This window comes from Leptonotus elevatus, chromosome 13, assembly GCF_054856555.1.
Source record: "Leptonotus elevatus isolate MCC_2025b chromosome 13, RoL_Lele_1.0, whole genome shotgun sequence".
NCBI classification, from domain to species: Eukaryota; Metazoa; Chordata; class Actinopteri; order Syngnathiformes; family Syngnathidae; genus Leptonotus; species Leptonotus elevatus.
The window spans coordinates 3,283,045-3,302,883 of record NC_141251.1 but is presented as its reverse complement, the minus strand read 5'-3'; the positions used below and the strand labels follow the sequence as shown (position 1 = coordinate 3,302,883).

Below are 19,839 nucleotides of genomic sequence, written 5' to 3'. Positions count from 1 at the left end.
TGCACCTTTAAAAACAAAAAACTAATTTTATACATTTTGTTTCATCCAAAAGGAACTTGCATAATTATAGTGTGTCAAAGAATTGTATTTGTCTTAATATATATATATATATATATATATATTTTTTTTTTTTATGTTTAAACATTTTCTTTTTTTGTACCAAAAATAAATGATCGTCCTACTGCACAGTGCCCAAGCTGCACTCCAACTTTAAGTTTTTGCCAACATAGATAAATAAATATATATTATTATAAATTCTGTTAAGTCCAAAAGGAACTTGCATAATTATAGTGTTTCTATTTTTTAAAATTGGTCTTAATATTTTTTAAATCCTTAAACATTTTCTTGTTTTGTACCCAAAAAATAAATAATCTTTTGAATAATCGTGATTTCAATTATTGCCGAACTAATCGTGATTATCATTTTTTCCATAATTGAGCAGCCCTAGAAGAGATTATGGAGATTGAAAAAGAGACGTCACTCTGAATGGGTTTTATTTTCTGGTTAAACAAGTGTTTTAAATGATTTTGTTTTAAGGCCTTAACCTACCAGCACATTTTTCTTTTTACAACATACTGTAGGTGCGTGGACATTTTGGAGCTGTCTGAGCTCGACGACATCTTGACCTTTCACTACCACACCCTCCTCCTTTACTCCGCTTTATGCGCCTTGGGCAACGCAAGAGTGTGCCATGCCGTCTGCAGCCACGTGGACCAGTCCCAGTTCCTTCACGCCATTCAGAATCCTTTCCTGCCTGGCCCGCTCCGCTCTGCGTTTTATCAGCTTCTTGAGCAGGCGAGCTCATGCTTCACCTCATCTTTCACTTTGCTCTTTCAGATGGAATTAACACTTTTTTTTATTTATTTTTTTAGGTTTACCTCAGCAGCCATGCCACTGCACGCCTCGTGATGAACCATGAATACATTGTCCCTATGTCAGACCAAACCAGAGACGTCGCCCTTTATCCAATAAATGGTGACGACGGGAGAAAATGTCCACTTCCTCTCGGCATCCCGAGCATTAGCACAAGCGCTTCCCTGAAACCACAGATGCGGTTCTCCGGGCCTTGTTTTGTCAGCACTGATGTGATGGGACGGGAAGTAACCTGCAGTGACAGTCCAGAAATCCCTCTGGATGTTCTGAAGAGCCTGACAGTGGAGATGCTGACTGCAGCAGTGTGCGATGTGCATCGCGCTGTCAGGGACCCTGTAGGTGGCAGTATGGAGCTTCTGCTGGTTCCCCTCATTAAGCTGTTCCACACGCTTCTGGCCATGGGAGTACTGACTGATGAAGACCTGGCTCAAGTTCTCAAACTAATACAACCTGGAGTCTTCTCTACGGAGGTAGACATGGAGGAAGAGGAAGAAAATGGAAGAGTGCTGGGAGATCACTTAGATGATCCCAAACAGGGACTGCTGCAAATGAAACTTCCAGAAACGGTCAAACTTGAGGTAAATGCAGAGAATGGAGTTTGCTTTGTGTGCGTACAATTAGACTCCTTTTAGGTGCCATATAGGTAAAATAAATCAATAAATAAAAACATTTAAAAAGCTGTCACTCATTAAAAAAACTAACACAAAAACTCACACATACAAAAAAAAACTCTCATAGGGACCAAAAAAACCCATCACACAATTATTGTCTCGAAGCCAGAATATAGAAACAGAAAACAGGCCTCACAGGAAAAATACAAATATTTCTCTTTAACGATTTTTTTTAAAATAACAGTTTTTGGTGATTAACTCATTCACTCTGCCATTTTCACTGAAGCAACCCCCTTTGCTCCTGGCTGTTTTACTGGATTTTGACTGATTTTGCAAGGCCCACAGAATATTGTGTTTTATTGCTATAAAAACATGGAGGCTACCAAAAGAAAGATTAGAGTCTCTTCTTTCATCAGGAAAAAAAGTATATTTGTAGCTGTTTCTGTTTTGCAGCAATTAGCATTAGAATATAGCTAAGGCCCACGGAATATTCTATTTTATTGCTATAAAAACATAAGAAAGATTAGTCTCTTCTTAAATCAGGAAAAAAAAGCATATTTGTATCTGTTTCCGTTTTGCAGCAATTAGCACTACAATGTTGCTAAGTTTAATCATTATTCACAAATCTGTCTGGCAAAAAGAGCTTGTTGCAACATGGCTGATCTCTTATACTCTGTTGCCACCTGCTGGCCGTTTTTTGTAACAACTACCATTGCTTTAAGCCACCTCTTCATGTCAGAGGCTGCAGAAGACACATTTAGACAAACAGCCCAACTAATATATTTCTCACTCTCTCCCCAGCTTTGCAACGTGCTGACCTACCTGTGCGATATGCAGGTGCGCCACAGGGTAGAAGCTGTGGTAGCCTTCTCGCAAAACTTTGTTGGGCAACTGCAGGAGAACCAGCGCTTCCGCTACAACCAAGTCATGCAGGCGCTCAACATGTCCGCCGCCCTCACGGCCCGCAAGACCAAAGAGTTTCGCTCACCTCCGCAAGAGCAGGTTAACAAATTCAAAGTTAAAATTTACTGGAAGATTACAATGACTCCTTTGCAAATAATGCGCACCCCTCTTATTTTTTGTTGTGTTTTTTTTTATTTTTTATAGTTTACCAATATATTTTGTAGAGTAAATTTTACTCTGAAAAAGACTATATTCGGTCCCAGTCTAAACAGAGTTACAGTTCCTTCAGGTTGGGAGGCCGCCAATCTAACCACTCACCCATGCCACTCCTGCTCTGTGTCATTATATCGCCAGTGTCAGGTGGAATCCTTGTACCTCAATTTTTGGTCTCCATGACTAACAGTAAGTCTGGCATAGCTCAAGTGGTAGAGTGGCTGTCGTCCATGCTGAAGGTTGTGGGATCGTTCCTCAAACGTTGAGTGATTTTGTTCATGTTTGTTTGTTTTTTAGTATTTTACCCTCTTCCAAGCGTAAAGTTGGCTCTGTTTAGAGTGGGACCGAATGTAAAGTCTTTTTAGTGTAAAATGTACTGTGTAGTTTAAACTAGAGGTGTCCAAACCAAAAGGTTGTGAGTGCTGCCATTTGTGGTCCTCTGCATGTTTTTTTTTATTGGCTCATTTGCCTATTCTAATAATAATGGAAGAAAACTATTTTTAACTCATTCACTGCTATTGACGGCTATAGACGTCAAAAATTCATTTTAACTATCTCTATTAGTTAATTTTTTTTTCCACTTTTGTTAACAAGAGTATGAAAACCTAGATTTTTGTTGTTGTACATTTAGAACAGATATGAAATTTGTGATTAATTGTGAGTTAACTAGTGAAGTCATGCGATTAATTACAATAAAAAATGTTAATCGCCTGTCGCCCCTAATTTTTAATAATGTTTTTTTTAATGAATGTATGGCAGTGATTACAGTAATTTCTGGACTGTAAGCCGCTACTTTTTTTTCACTTGCATTCGACCCTGCGGCTAATACAAAGGTGCGGCTTATCCATCAGATCACAATGGGGCGCACTATAAAGGAAGCGCAAGAGCGTCAGGCAGAGCAAAACAAAACAATTGAGCCTAAATACAGTAGGAGAGACAGAACGAGAGCAAGACAATTTGCGTCCTCGTTATGGAAAAGAAAGTAGCGGGAACCCGGTGCGGTAACATTAAAAACACCTGCGGCTTACAGTCAGGTGCGGCTTATATGTGTAATAAACTCGAGTATTCCCCAAATTTAGCTAGCACGGCTTATAGTCAGGTGCGCCTTGTAGTCCCGAAATTACTGTAATTAAAAATAAAAATTAAACAAATGCTGAATCTTACAAAATGTAACGTTTTGACAATTTGTCACATGATTTTTTTTTTTTTTACTGCTTACCATATGTTGTACAACATACCGAATGGGTTTCATACATTTCAAGGTAAAGTGGGCCCACCTTGTCTTTCCATGTTTCTGCTTGTGGCCCTCATTGGAAAAGTTCATTCATCAATGGTTTCAAATCAAAACAAAGCCCAAACTATGAGATGGCTGGTGAATGTCGGATCACGATTCGGCAAAGGTTCACTTCTCATTGTAACACTGAAGTCTTTCATCCTTTTACATCAGATCAACATGCTTCTGAACTTCCGAAATGGCGACCAACAGGAGAACAGTCCTTGTCCGGCAGAAACCCAACAGCTCCTGCGAGACTTTCACCAGCTCCTCAATGCCCACTGCGGTTGGTTCACCATGACTTTTTCTGCGCTTTATTGTTCATCCTCACTGAGCCCGTAAAACTCAGTGAGGCGAGAAGAAGCTCTGAGAAGGCACTTACCGTGATTATCTGCCAGTGAGAGCTTCATTTTATTTTACTGCTTTCGCGCAGGCATTGAATTGGACAGTGCCTCGGAAGAAGGCGAGGGTGCCGAGATGTCGGTAAAGGATCAACTTCTCAGCTTGGGGGCAAAAGTTCTTGGACTGAAGAGGACGCCCACACAAGTGAAGGATAGTGCACCACAGAGTTCCAGTAAGTACACACAGAAAAAGCACGTTTACTCATGAAGGCAGCACATCACCAATCAAATATCCCTACCACTGCATTGAAAACCTGAGCAGTGCAGCTCTGCTTACCTTCTGGCTTCAGCATCATGATAGCATTCTTGCGGCCTTGGGGGATGTGGGCGCTTTTGCGTGATAGTGTTTCCGATTGTCCAGTCAGACCATGGCTTGAAAGTGGCTCTGGATCTTCACCCAGACTAGTTGATCATGTGTTTGGCAGAGAGACTGAGTGTGGATGTGGAAGTTAGCCCTATTGTGAAGTAATAGTGTGGCAGAAGTGCAGCATGTATGCTCAGACGCATTTTCAGAAATTGTATTCGGAAAACAAAAGATTTACGTGGTTGTTTCATTTCACACATGATGGGTGAGCAGGCACTCCAGAGACGCAACTATTCTTATACAAGCAATAAAAAAGTCAATTCTGCATAATTTGCCACCCTTCAGTAGAACACGTAATCAAGAAGAAAATTGTGATAGCTGTGGTTTTCCTGTGGGATACATTGCATGTTCTTGAACTGCACCAAGAAATTGTGTCAGCATGGATGGACAAATACAGCCATTTTTGGGCCATGAGGATCCGAGCCTTGCTGAATATCAACAACCACCCCCCCCCCCACCCCCTCACCCCAACTCCCAAACAAAAGGGTTTATAATTGCCTATATATGCCACAAGAGGGTGGCAAAGGGCTACTTTAGTCTCAATGAACCTCCTCAACTCACCTCAAATTGGCACCAGCAGAGGTGCCAAATCCAGGTCCAGAAAGTAAAAATCCTGCCACGCGAGCTAGCTTGCTAGCTAGCACCCATGGTGCTCGTTTACCTTCTAGGGAGCGAGCTAGCTAGCTAGCAACCATGGTGCTCGTTTACCTGCTTGGGAGCGAGCTAGCTGGCTAGCACTAGGGGCTACTTTCGGAACCTGGATTTGCCATCTCTGGGCAGCAGGATACAACTACAAGGCTACAAAGCAGTACTGTGAGTTTTTCAGAAAACAACAGAGATTTTGATTTCCTTTCCCCGCTTTCTAGAGTCCCTCAAGATGTTGATCTCTGAAACGATGCTGCGGTGGGCTCAAGAGACTGAGATGGAGGATCCCGCGCTGGTCAGGGCCATCTTTTCCTTGCTGCACCGCCAGTATCAGGGCCTCGGCGGGCAAATGGCGTCCGCGCTTTCCAAAGCCTACACAATTAGTCAAGCTTCCGTGGAGGACACCATGACCTTGCTGTCCTCGCTGGGACAAATCCGCTCGTTACTCAGCGTTCGTATGGGGAATGAAGAGGAAAAGCTGATGATCAGAAGACTCGGGTAAGGTTAGATTTCGATGATCATTTATTAATTTCAAATATAATCCCGACTTTGATTTTGTCTTCGGGACAGAGACATCATGAACAATAAGGTTTTCTACCAGCACCCCAACCTCATGAGGGCGTTGGGCATGCATGAGACAGTCATGGAGGTGATGGTCAATGTTCTTGGAGAAAAGGAATCGAAGGTCAGTCTTGCAAAGATAATAAAAGATCAAACTTGGCCTCCATTTTGAATTGTCATGCCATAATTTGCTTTTGCAAGGAGATTTCCTTCCCAAAGATGGTGGCCAGCTGCTGTCGATTCCTTTGTTATTTTTGCCGCATCAGCCGACTCAACCAGGGAGCCCTTTTTGACCACCTAAGCTACCTATTAGAAAACAGCAGCGTCGGACTTGGTAATGTCCCATCTCACCACACTCTTCGTCATTTGTATGCATGAATTTCCGCCCTCAAAGTGATCTCATGTTTATGAGTCGGTGTTTTAATGTGTGATGTATTTATTAATTTTTTTTCTCTCCCTTCCTTAGCTTCACCGTCAATGCGCGGGGCCACCCCTCTGGATGTGGCAGCAGCCTCAGTCATGGACAATAACGAGCTGGCCCTCGCTTTGAGGGAGCCTGAACTGGAGAAGGTGAAATTTAGGAACCTTCTTTCTTTGCTTTAGTTGCGCTTGAGTAAATCAACGTATTAAATTTGATTCCCTGCCGTTATTATTTTCAGCTACAAAGTTTTCTCATTTGCAGGTGGTGCACTGCCTTGCCGGCTGTGGTCTGAAAAGCTGCTCGTTGCTTGTGGCCAGAGGCTACCCTGATATTGGATGGAACCCTGTGGAGGGGGAGCGTTACCTGGATTTTCTACGCTTTGCTGTATTCTGCAATGGTGTTTACAATAGAGCTTTCACCGTTGCTACTAAGCTCTGGGTGTCTTTGTCAGGATATGTTCGTGTATCAGCATTTAGTATTAAACACGTCACTCTAAAAACATTTGTGATAAAAAATAACCCATATTGGGTCAAGAATGGACCGACCCAACTTTTGGGTATAAATGTCAATTTAATTTGACCCAACTTTTTATTAAATTAGTAACCCATTTATACTAACCATTTTTTTGGATTGTTTTGTCAGTCAAATTAAATTAATGACACACAAATCAACTCAGTGTGTTGGGGTTGCTTAGTGGGTTACTAATTTGACACATTTTGGGGTTGAGTAAATAACCCAAATTAATTGGGTAAAAAATGACCTGACCCAACCTTTTGAGTTATTTCACCCAAAAGTTTGGGTCAAATTAAATTAATAACCCACAAAACAACCCCCATTTTTTTCGGTTGTTTACAATAGAGCTTTCACTGTTGCTACTAAGCTCTGGATGTCTTTGTCAGGATATGTTCGTGTATCAGCATTTAGTATTAAACACGTCGCTGTAAAAACATTTGTGATAAAAAATAACCCATATTGGGTCAAGAATGGACCGACCCAACTTTTGGGTATAAATGTCAATTTAATTTGACCCAACTTTTTATTAAATTGGTAACCCATTTATATTAACCAATTTTTTTATTGTTTTGTCAGTCAAATTAAATTAATGACACACAAATCAACTCAGTGTGTTGGGGTTGCTTAGTGGGTTACTAATTTGACACATTTTGGGGTTGATTAAATAACCCAAATGAATTGGGTAAAAAATGACCTAACCCAACCTTTTGAGTTATTTCACCCAAAAGTTTGGGTCAAATTAAATTAATAACCCACAAAACAACCCCATTTTTTTAGGTTGTTTGTGGGTTATTCATTTCACCGAACGTTTTGGGTTAATTGCATAACTCAATTGAATTGCGTCAAAAATGATTCAAACCAACTTTTTTGAGCTATGCAACTCAAATGGTTGGAGCAAATTCTTATTATTGTTAATAACCCACAAAGCAACCCATTTTTGGGGGGTTGTTTTTGGTTTATTTATTTTACCCAATGTTTTTGGATTAATTGAATAACCCCGAAAAGTTGGGTTGGGCCTTTTTTGACCCAATTTTTACCCATCTGTGATGCTTTTAAACATTTCTGCCGTTCTTATAGCCTGACTCGGCTTTACTAATAGAACTAGTAGCAAGTACTTGCCTCACTAACATTTAGTTGTCCTATACTAGTATTTAGTTCTGGACTGTCTTAGTGATAGTAATTGTCCAAGTGAGGAGAATGAGTGTACGGTTTTAAAAGTTGTAATTGTTCACGGATCTGAAAGCGGATGCCGAGTAAATGCTGAAACTCTTTGACCACAGGTGAGAGCGTGGAGGAGAACGCTTACTTAGTGTTGAGGTTGCTGATTCGTCAGCCCGAGTGTTTCGGTCCTGCGCTGCGAGGTGACGGTGGACATGGCCTTCTAGCGGCCATGAAAGAGGCCATCAGCATATCAGAGGACTCATCTCTAAACAGACCTTCCACGGCCTACCAGTCCAACGCAACAATGTTAGTCTGCTTATAAATGCCTCGAATTCTGCAGCCCAAACTCAGATTACCATCAATAAGGGTTTATTTTTCAGATAAGCCTTTCATTCTTCTCAAAATCCGTAATGATCCAATTAATGGCAAGCTGCTAATTGTCCTAATTGCTTTCCTGATACAGAGATACTGCCCAGGATGGTGAAGATGACTTTATTCATATGGGGCACGCCATCATGACCTTCTACTCGGCCCTCATCGACTTGCTGGGCCGCTGCGCTCCAGAGATGCAAGTGAGTGTTTTTCCTCAGACTTCAGCTGCCATTCCGTTGCATCAATAGTCGGCGATGCTGCCAATAATCATGTCTACTTGGACGTTGTGGAGAAAAAGAAGATAGACATAAAAGCACTATTTTACTGACGAATGGAAGTCCACCACATGTGGTCTGCTTCTCTATGCTGAGGCATTCTAACATTGATGGCTTGTCTAATCGTATTTGGCGCCGCAGTGGAAAAATATTGGCTTTCCCGCAGACAATGAACACACTGTGCCGTACATCAATCAAATACAGATAGATGATAAATCCCAGCTCTGTTGGCTTGCAATATGGTTGTAAATAAAACATTTTCTCGTGCGCGTACAGTACAGATCATCGCACACGTTCGCCAAGCAATCGAATTTCTGAAATGTTGCAGTTGATTCAAAGAGGCAAAGGAGAAGCCATCCGAATGCGGGCCATTCTGAGGTCGCTCATTCCCATCCAGGATCTTGAGGGAGTCATTAGCATCTCTTTTCAAACCCCATCGCTGTCAAAAGGTTGAGTAGGATCGCTAAATGTTATTTGGATTGGCTCTCACATTGAAAACACATTAATGAAGCTGTAACGTTGCTTTGCAGATGGTTCGGTGGTGGAGCCCGACTTATCGACAGCGTTTTGCCCAGACCACAAGGCAGCTATGGTTCTGTTTGTGGACCGAGTGTACGGCATAGATAAGCAGAGTTTTCTCAGCCACCTCCTTCAAGTTGGCTTTCTGCCTGACCTTCAGTTAGCCGTCGCTCTCGACACGGTGAGCTGTATCTTTTTTTGTGAATATTTCGTTTTTGAATGATTTTTTTTTGGCTACAGTCTGTGAGTACGGACATACGATATTGGCCTGATATCGATTCGTAATGATAAAATAAGAAAACTAGGGGTGGCAGACCATTACATTTTTAAATCGTAATTAATCGCATGACTTCAATAGTTAACTTATGATTAATCGCAAATTTTATATCTGTTTTTAAATGTACAATAAAAAAAAATTCCTAAGTTTTCATACTGTTGTTCACATAAAAGTTGAAGAAAAAAAAATACAAAATATGGCTGCATCTTTTAGTCGTTGATGCAGCTTCACATATGTTATTGTGATTTTTATTCTCGTGATTTTTATTCTCCACACTTTTTTCCTGTGAAACTACTCCCAATGATTTCAAACAAGTCATTAATTAGCTCAGCGGTTAGCGCAAATTATCTTCCACCATGGAGTACCTCGGTTCAAACCCCGCTTGGACCACATTTTAGTAATTTATCTTTTAATTTACTTCATAAACGCAGGCATTCAAATCTTAGCATTTAGCTTTTCAGCATTCCCATGCAATTTCTGCAGAAATTTAACTTTGTCTAGTAATTCATAAAATTGAGTTAAAATTCAAAAGCTGTACTGTACTGTAAAAAAACGAGTGTGATATTGATTTGTGTTGAATTTTCTGCCACTAGATGGCATAACAGGATTTGTAAGACGTCGGGTGCATCAACATATTCTGGGCTCCAGCGAGCCGGCGACACTAATGACAACAAGCGCTATTGAAAATGGATGGATGTCTGTTTTCTAATCTTATTTCCTGACTTGACTGTACAGTATCTTAATTGGTCTTTTTTCATCTCAGGACGACTTTGGATCCACCGACATGGCCTTGGCTCTCAACAGATACTTGTGCTCAGCAGTGCTTCCGCTGCTCACCAAGTGTTCCGCCCTCCTCCACGGTTTGGAGGACCACGCCGCCCTTATGGATTCTCTCATCCAGGCCATCTATAGCCTCTCCAGGGCCTCGAGCTTAACCAAAGCCCAGAGGGACACAACTGAAGATTGCTTGTTGGCTGTGTGCAGGTACAACATCCTTGTATTGGGTTCTGAGTGCACTTGGATTATTTTATTTTTTTCCCCGGAAAGAACGAACTCTACATTTACACCAAGTAGGAAAAGCAAAATGACAACAATCTGCTATCCCTCCCTGCCTCCATTGATTTTTTTCTGCTTGTTTGTTATGCATTAACAATGTTTTGCCATGGTTCGGATATCATTTTCTAATTACCAAATCATACATTTGATCAACAATTTGCTAATGACAATTCATAATTAGATTTGTCATTCTCTAATGATATGATCTGTCAGTAAGTGATGATTCATCATGCCGAGTGGATATGCTACATTAACTGTAGTGTACTGTACACCAGATCTTCTCGAGAACTTTGTAACAATATACTGGTAAATATGACATGACCGTCTGTGTTTTTTTGTTTATTACATGTGCTGCATTTACTGTATGTTGTATTTATCCGTAGTACGTTTTTATTTGGGATGTCTTACTGTTCTTTTTTTTTTGTAAATTAACTTAATGTAAATTGATTTTTTAGTATGCTAATTTTGTATTAAACCAGTGTTTAATTACAGTTAAATTAAAAATATTTAAATATATATAATAAAAAATAAATATATATGTAAATATAAAATAATTATTATTTGTTAAAGTATTTAAATAAATATAATATTTTTGGGGTTGTTTTTTAACCTCATCTAGGAATGACTTGGCCTATCTATCCTTTTGTTCTTAAAAAAATAAATAAATTGACCCTTATGCAAAAAAAAAAAATCTGACCCACCCACCACTGCTCTAGATGTTTTTTATATGATTCCTACTAATGCCTGTATTTTTTTTTATGCAAAATTATTTTCAGTAAACTCCAACCAGCTATGATGCAGCCTCTTCTTCGACGTCTTGTCTTTGATATTCCCACTCTCACAGACCAAAGCAAGATACCAATAAAGGTAACTGCAAAAAGCGCAGTTTTTAATTTCATGTGAAGATGTATTGCTCACGATCACGTACACATTTATATGCGCAGCTTTTGAGCAGCCATTATGAGCAGAGATGGAAGTACTACTCTTTGACTGGCGGGCAGGGAAACCAGAGGCTGGCTTCCGAAGAGGAGCTGCACTTATCGCTGAAGCTTTTCTGGGGCGTGTTTAAGGCTTTGGCGAAGAAGGTAAAGACAATTCAACACTCATCCAAACGATATTTGATTTGAGCGCTCCCTCGACCCTCAAAATGTCTCTTAGCTGACTCCAGAACATGAAAACATCAAAGAATGACTTTGATGAGCACATTCCTGTCCCAAATCTGCCTCACATCAAACGGCTGCAAAAAAATTGTGTCAGAGTTTCTTGAGAGAACGACCTGTACTTCTGAAAGTAACATTTCCTGCTATTTGACTGCTGACAACTCACAGCTTATTTTTACATCATAGGTATACTTAACTCATTTGCACCCAAAAACTTATAAAAATGTTCTATTTTAAATATTGGCATGGTCCCAAAAACGTATTTATAAGTTTTTCAATGTTTTAAAAATATACTTTTTTTTATGCTAGAGCATACAGAAGGCAGCCTCTGACCTGAAGAGGTCGCTTAAAGCAATGGTACTTACAAAAACAGGTAAACGGGCACCGTGGGAGCGAGCTAGGGAGCTAGGGAGCTAGCTAGCTAGTACCTGAAAGTAAAAACCCTGCCACAGTTAGGCTTTAACCCCTGATGCTATCTAGCTAGCTCCCTAGCAGGTAAACGAGCACCATGGGAGCTTGCTAGCACAAAACTGTGGCAGGGTTTTTACTTTCTGGACTTGGATTTGCCACCTCTGAACTTATCTTAATGATATTTATGTTTACACACACCAGCTCTAATTAGGGGAACACAAGCTTGCTTGCTCGCCATAAATCACATTATAAAAAATATGGCCATTATGTTTTTAGGAGTCCATAAACTTAGCCTGAATTATTTAAAACATTCACTTATTATTATTATTTTTTTTTTTAAGTACTCATGTAAAATGTACTGTATATGGTTAATTGACCATTTTGAATTATGCAATGTTTGCATCTATTAAATGTGCATATGTGTGTTTCTTCTACAGCAATATGAGCCAGAGATATCAAAACTGTGTGTCCATTGCCTCTGTGCAATGGCTGAGGCCCTTCCTCCTGACCATTTTGACCCGCATTGTATGTCCCAAACGGACAAAAACACTGATGGAAAATTCGACCCGCAACCCATAGAAACCTCAAAGTACGTAAGAAGAAGCTGACCATTTTTTGTCATTTTCTATTCGTCAACAGAATAATAGTGCATTAGCAGGGCAAGGTTGGTGACTAAGACTCAATTTAGATATGTTAATATGATTCATTTCCTTAGCGTGTCCGTGCCTGAGAGACTGGAGTTTGCGGTGAACAAATATGCCGAGCATACTCATGAGAAGTGGTCCCTAGATAAGGTAGAAGCTCATTGTCCATTGGTTGAGAAATTACAGTGTGCGCGAGGAATGCATTAATGCTAATGTGCGCGTGTAATAATTTATTTCTGAACTCTTGTTTTTCTCTGCCAGTTTGCCAATGGCTGGGTTCATGGGGAGCAGCTTTGCGAGAACGCCAAGGTTCATCCCCTCCTTAAGCCCTACAGGGCCTTGGCTGAAAAGGTAGTCGCTACCTTGTGGCAATAAACAAAACCCACAGGCTTTCTTTGCCATATAAAAGATTACGATGCCTCTGTTGTTGAATTATTGCTTATTTGAATCGCCGCCCTTCCGCTAGTATAGATTTTGCTTTTCCCTGCTGACAAATTTCAGTTTCGTTGGTCTTTCTGTGTTTCTACAGGACAAGGAAGCATACCGCTGGGCCATTAAGGAGACCATCAAAAGTATGCTGGCCTTCGGGTGGACCATAGAGCGTACCAAGGAAGGAGACGCGTTCGGCCTGCACACCTGCACGAGAAGAATTTCGCAGTCCGGTCAGGTGACTGTACTTTTGACTGATTTTGCAAGGTCCACAGAATATTCTGAAGATTAGAGTCTCTTCTTTCATCAGGAAAAGAAAGTATATTTATATTTTTATTTGTTTCATCATTATTTACAAATCTGTTGAAAACACTGGCAAAAAGAGCTTGTTGCAACATGGCCCTGGCTGATCTCTTATACTCTGCTGCCACCTGCTGGCCGTTTTTGTAATAACTATCATTGCTTTTCAGGTCAGAAGCTGCATCAAAGCCTTGTGTATGCTCTACCATAAAAACGCATAAATAAGTTTTTGGGAGTGAAAGATGAAGTATTAAAAACATTTTTATACGTACAAACGTATTTATACGTTTTTGGGTCTGACTGAGTTAAGTAGATATTTGGCAATTTTTTGGGCAAAAATATTCAACTCATCCCTGACATCCGTGCAGAGACACCCTACAAATGTTACGCCTGTGGAAGATGAATCCTATATAGATCAAATATTAAACAAAACCATGCATAATTATTTTGAACAGATGAATTGATGTAGTGTCAAAAATAATCTATAGGCAATTCTATATCTTTTTCATTTACTTGGGAATTTGTATTCTTCATGTTCCGTCTCAGTCTCCGGCGAATAGTGCGGGTTAATCACACATTTTCTGCTTACTCTCAGTTGTCTTTTGAAGGGGCGTCGACCTTCAGCCCTAAACCCTTTGACACGAGCAGCATTACCTTATCATGGGATCAGTGTGTGAGTAATAACGATTTCTCTCAAGCTGCTTCACCCGCATCTGCGCTGAGATTTCATTTTGCCTTTTTTTTCCTAGGCTATGGCTGAAAAGTTGGCTGAAAACTACCACAATTCCTGGGCTAAGAGGAAGAAACTTGAACAAGAGAGTAAAGGTACAAATAATGATGATGTCTCGGTTCTTTCTCTTGATCAAATGTATCCTCATTTTCATGCTTTCACATCTCAGGTCTTTGGGATGAACACCATAGCTGCACATTGGCTTTAGGCCTTGAACTTAAGAACTTCAAAATGTAAAATAATACTGCTGGAATGATTAATACAAGATGACAGAGTTTGGGTACAGTTCACAGATTAATTTTCTGTAGAGCTTATCCTTATTAGAGTGACTGGTCTTAATGCAATTTTTAGGTGATTGTGTTGTTTATTAATTTAATCATTAATTAAATAATAATAATAATAAATAAAATAATATTAATTATTTCATAATTAATTACATTTATAAATTTGCTCTTTAATTTATAATACATTTCATTTCATCATTATACAAGTTGTATAATGATAGCTTTTCAAATTATTTTATTTGTCTTAAATCATTCACTCGGAGCCATGTTCACTGACGCAAACCCCTTTGCTCCAGGCTGTTTTACTGAATTTTGACTGATTTGGAAAGGCCCACAGAATATTGTGTTCTATTGCTATACAAACATGAGAAAGATTAGAGTCTCTTCTTTCATAAGGAAAAAAAAAGTATATTTCTATCTGTTTCCGTTTTGGAGCAATAAGCAGAATATAGCTAAGTTTCATCCTTATTCACAAACCTGTTAAAAACACTGGCAAAAAGAGCTTGTTGCAACATGGCCCTAGGTGATCTCTTATACTCTGCTGCCACCTGGCCGTTTTTGTAATAACTACCATTGCTTCAAGCATTCTCTTCAGTTCAGAGGTTCAAAGCCTTCTGTATGTTCTAGCATAAAAAAAAAACGTATGAATACGTCTTTGGGATCATGATACTATTTAAAATACAACGCATTTATACGTTTCTGGTGAGCAAATGATTTAATAATTACGATTAAACGTTAAATATGTTTAAACATTTTCTTGTTTTGTTCCAAAAATAAACGATCGTCCTGATCGTGATTTCAATTATTACCAAAATGATTGTGATTAATATTTTCTTCATAATAATTGTGTTTGTAATGTAGCTGAAATACCCGGAGATGAATATAGGGGCAACAAGCAAGACACAGGAAGTCGAGAGCTCAGGTTGGAAGCTCAGACTTCAGAGGCAGACGTGCTAACCACTAACAGCTTGCTGCTCACATGTGAATGTAAATTAGCTCTTGATAGCGTTAAATGTTACAAGTCCACAGGATGCAGTTTGGTAGCTTGGTGGAGGTCCCCTTAGCAATTTGGGAAATATTTCTGAATCGTTTCAGCATCGCCCTCAAGGCGAGCTCTTGCTCTCTAATGGTAGAACTTGAAAGATATCTCCGTACGACGGGGGAGCAGCAGGGGGTCCGAGTTCAATCCGCAGAAATAAAACATCCAACATCAAAATCCTTCCTTTTAATAAGTCCAAGTAAGAAGTTTGTTCAAACGCTCACAGTTATTTTATTTTTTTTTGCCTAAGAGATTGAGCATTATTCATTTTTGGCTTTAGTTTCCAATGAAACTTTTTTCTTCTTTTTTTTGTTGAAGCTGAAGATACCAGATATTCGAGATATGTCTGTGTACAATGTATTGTTGCGGCACATCTTTCTTAAAACGGGGCAAATTCAAGGATACAGCCTATTATGTAAATCAACATTGTCCTGTGTTCTTCTTGGTCCCTTTTCTCCTGCCGTCTCAGCTCTTGAATGTGCTCAAATAAAAGAATCCATGGCAAAACTGCAGTGAATGCGGCATCAAATGTTGCTTTTGATTGACAGCATGACCTCATCGTGACCGGACTGCATGCATGCACCTGTCCGATAGCATCGTTAGTCTTACAATGTATTGAGTTTATCAGCAATACCAGGCTATATTTACACAACACAATAACAGCCTTTTTTTTTTCACTTAACCACTGTCATCATTTGATAAAATAACTATGTAGAAAGCTGTTTATCTGGTGTGTTTTTTTTTTTTTTTCTTTTTACATTTCCAAGGATAAAAACTTTGTAGTTGTCGTTATTGCTAAAGAGACTGTTATAATTACTTTTATAGATTGGCAAGAGAGCTCTTGTTTAATGTAATGTATCCATTTGTTCACATTTCTCAGGCATCTTTTAAAGATCTCTGACATTCTACAGTCAACAAAGGATAGTGACAGTACACTTTTTAACACTTACTCGTCACACTATCACTCCATTTCGTGGGTGGTGGTGGTGGTGGTGGGGGCGGGGGGGGTTAGTTATATTCAAATGCCGACCATAGCTTAAGTTATCATGACGACTGGGCAGAGCGAGGGCATGCGATAAAGCGAGCCAATTCGATGTTGCCGCTCTCCAACCCCGGGAGCAACTACACTCAACAACAATTATAAACTCAACTCCACATTCACAGTTTCACCATTTCTCTCAAATAGTGTTCACAAAACAGTCTAAATCTGTGATAGTGAGCACTTCTCCTTTGCCGAGATAATCCATCCCACCGTACAGGTGTGCCATATCAAGATGCTGATTAGACACAGATTAGTGCACTGAAACAGAGGTAGCAAATTCAGGTCCTGAAAGTAAAAACTCCTGCTACAGTTTGGCTTCAGCCATTGATGCTAGCTCGCTAGCTCCCCAGCAGCAAAACGAGCACCATGAGAGCTAGCCAGGGCCATGTTGCAAAAAGCTTTCCCCCCCACTGTTTTAAACAGATTTGTGAATAATGATGAAACTTAGCTATATTCTAATGCTAATTACTACCAAACGGAAACAGATAGAAATATACTTTTTTGGTTCTGATGAAAGAAGAGACTCTAATCTAATATTTATTTTGGTAGGTTAAATGTTTTTATAGCAATAGAACACAATATTCCGTGGACCATGCAAAATCTGTCAAAATCCAGTAAACCGGCCGGGAGCGAAAGGGGTTGCTTCAGTGAAAATGGCTAGGAATGAATGAGTTAAATATAAATTTTCACATGTAGTGTATGTACAGTAAGTTGTTGTTTTATTTTAGAGGAAATACTCTATGAAATAAAAAGACAAACTCTGTATCATTGCTTGAAATAAATTGTAGGGGTTACTGCAATTGTTTCCCCAAGAGAGAAGGAAGTTGAATGGTACGTTCCATTCTCTAGAAGGTCACAGTAGGAAATACCATTTATGTGAAAGTCACACAGAATTTATTGTGCAGTCCCATCTCATCTAAAGCAAGCCTGGAAGTGGAAAAAAATGTCAATTGTGGAGTACGATTTGTGTGGCCACAAGACAAAGGTTGAGTTTTTCACTAATTGTATTGTTTTTTTGACCCTTGTGTCTCCTCAGGGGGACGCGGGCATGCGGCGCTGGCGCCCTTTGACAACCTGACTGCGAAGGAAAAGAGCAAATTCCGGCAGAGAGCCCAGGATGTGCTCAAGTTCCTTCAGCTCAACGGCTACACAGTGTGGAGGTGAGCACAGCATCGGCTCCTGGCTGCGAAAGCAAATTCCTGCATTCACAGTGGAATATAAACGAGGCGGTCCTCATTACTTTTTCAGCACGGTGACAGCATCTCACAGCATCCACAGTTTCGGAAAATGTTTGAAGATAGAATAGAGACAGGATTGCCTTTTTGGGAGCCTTAAATGTGCCTCAATTTACAAGGACACATATCCTGGTGAAAATCCGCAAGTAATTGACACCCACCTTTTTTTTTTTTTTTTTATAAATGCCCACGCAATTAAGTTAAGTTAATATTTTGTATATTTTTTTTAGTGCTGTCAAAATTAAAGCGTTTACTCTGGAGATTCATTTAAAGCATAAAAAAAAAAAAAACTCAGTTATCTCACACAGCACAGCCAAACTGGCGAATAAACATAGACTATAAATTAGTTTTACTTTTTGATTTACTTGCTTGATGCTTGTTGGAGAACTTAAAGTAATGTGCGCACTTTGTAGAGCCAAATTCAAATACCATATTTGTTGTACGCCTTTGGCGTATCATCTCAGAGAAAAATTCTCTGCTCAAGTTACCTCCACGGCGCCTCGCATATTAATGCTGCTGGAGTGTAGTGCTTGTGAGCATCAGAACAAAAGCTGTAAGCACTCCCAGCCATTTCCACTGAAGCAACCCACCTTCGCTACCGGCTGTTTTACTGGATTTTGACTGATTTTGCAAGACCCACAGAAAATGGTGTTCAAAAACATGGAACCTGTCAAAAGAAAGATTAGAGTCACTTCTTTCATCAGGAAAAAAAGTACATTTTCTATCTGTTTCCGTTTTGCAGCATTTAGCATTAGAATATAGCTAAGTTTCATCATTACTCACAAATCTGTAAAGAACTGTGGGTAAATGAGCTTTTTTCAACGTGGCCCTGGTTCATCTCTTTTGCTGGCCGTTTTTGTGATAAGTACCATTTCCTCCACTGTTCTTTGCAGTTGAGAGGCTGCATCAAAGCCTTCTGTTTACGCTAGCATAAAGAAATATTTTAAAAAACTTATAAATACGTCTTTGGGACACGTGAAACATTTAAAATAGAACACATTTATACGTTTTTGGTAGCAAATGAGTAAATTAGTTAAAAATTTGAATCGTTTGAATATATTTTTTTAATTAAAAATGGTACAAGAGCTTTAAATGTGTGTTTTTCCAGCAAATAACAACAGGTTCCCTCCAAAAATCCACAAATGGCAACATGTGGTGATTCACTCTATTTTACTGTTCCCAACAGGTACTCAATACGCCCTCTGAAAGTTCCACACATCAATCATAACAGCACAAACGGAAAAGTCTTAAGGATCTGTGCCCAAAGTTAAATAGAATTAAACTTGTACTAGTAAATTAACTCAAACAAGCCCCTAATTGCAAATCTTTTTTGCTTACGTCATCAAATGAGGGCACCAATATTTGATTTACTAGAAACAAGACAGTGCGAGTATCTGTTTTGGTCGCTGCTCGCAGCTTTAATATACGTTTTATTTCTCTCGACAGGGATCGCAAGAAGGCTGATCTGGATTTTCCGACCGCAGCCAACTGTTTTGGCCACACTGTACTTCAGCGCTTGCTGTCTTACACAGAAGAAGCTCAGGAGCACATGTTGGAGCTCGGTAACGCTTTCATTTAAAAAGTGTGTCGTTGACAAACAATACTTGAGGACCTCGCTTTGTTGCAAGGTTCCAAATGTTGCTACTGTGGTACTCAAAGTATGATGACACCGCGGCATCTACTTTTTTTTTTTTTTTTCTTAAGAGCTCAGTATTGTTCATTCGGAAATGTCATCATCATTGCTCTTTTATATATATTTATTTATTTTTATTTATTTTTATTTATTTTTATTTTTTTTATTATTATTATTATTATTATTTTTTGTGTGTGTGTGTGTGGGTAAGTATGTGTATGTGTGTGCGTGCGTGCGTGTATTTGTTAGCTCACCAGAAAACCTATTAGAAAAAATCTCATACCGTTCACCTAAACCGAACACCAGGAGACCCGAGGGGACCAAAGAAAACCAAGGAAGGTGAAATCCAGCACCGACCAGACACCCCCCACCAGAACTCCTCCCCAGCCCAAGAAACATCCAGACCCCAACAAATCCAAAAAACATAAAATCAGGGAGGCCTCAAGAGACCAAAGGAGAGACCGAGAAAAGGAAGGAAGGACAGACGAAGCCGC

The 19,839-nt window shown here is 39.6% G+C and overlaps 1 protein-coding gene across 4 annotated transcripts in view; it reads left to right on the top strand.

Annotated features, from left to right (window-relative positions):
• ryr2b (ryanodine receptor 2b (cardiac)) overlaps positions 1-19,839 on the top strand; it is a 103,969-nt gene that overhangs the window by 25,627 nt on the left and 58,503 nt on the right. For all 4 annotated transcript variants that reach the window (XR_015096854.1, XM_086092751.1, XM_086092755.1 and 1 more), the window contains exons 36-60: positions 582-795; positions 873-1,451; positions 2,286-2,486; positions 4,048-4,159; positions 4,307-4,447; positions 5,505-5,781; positions 5,854-5,968; positions 6,046-6,178; positions 6,311-6,414; positions 6,527-6,662; positions 8,059-8,245; positions 8,403-8,511; positions 8,915-9,035; positions 9,117-9,286; positions 10,146-10,366; positions 11,215-11,305; positions 11,383-11,523; positions 12,447-12,598; positions 12,725-12,803; positions 12,915-13,004; positions 13,183-13,320; positions 13,978-14,055; positions 14,132-14,207; positions 17,514-17,637; positions 19,159-19,274. Coding sequence is in view for 3 of the 4 variants with exons in the window: in XM_086092751.1 (XP_085948877.1) it covers positions 582-795; positions 873-1,451; positions 2,286-2,486; positions 4,048-4,159; positions 4,307-4,447; positions 5,505-5,781; positions 5,854-5,968; positions 6,046-6,178; positions 6,311-6,414; positions 6,527-6,662; positions 8,059-8,245; positions 8,403-8,511; positions 8,915-9,035; positions 9,117-9,286; positions 10,146-10,366; positions 11,215-11,305; positions 11,383-11,523; positions 12,447-12,598; positions 12,725-12,803; positions 12,915-13,004; positions 13,183-13,320; positions 13,978-14,055; positions 14,132-14,207; positions 17,514-17,637; positions 19,159-19,274 (3,905 nt within the window). In the remaining variant the exon portion in view is untranslated. The remainder of the gene's footprint in view (positions 1-581; positions 796-872; positions 1,452-2,285; positions 2,487-4,047; positions 4,160-4,306; positions 4,448-5,504; positions 5,782-5,853; positions 5,969-6,045; positions 6,179-6,310; positions 6,415-6,526; positions 6,663-8,058; positions 8,246-8,402; positions 8,512-8,914; positions 9,036-9,116; positions 9,287-10,145; positions 10,367-11,214; positions 11,306-11,382; positions 11,524-12,446; positions 12,599-12,724; positions 12,804-12,914; positions 13,005-13,182; positions 13,321-13,977; positions 14,056-14,131; positions 14,208-17,513; positions 17,638-19,158; positions 19,275-19,839) is intronic.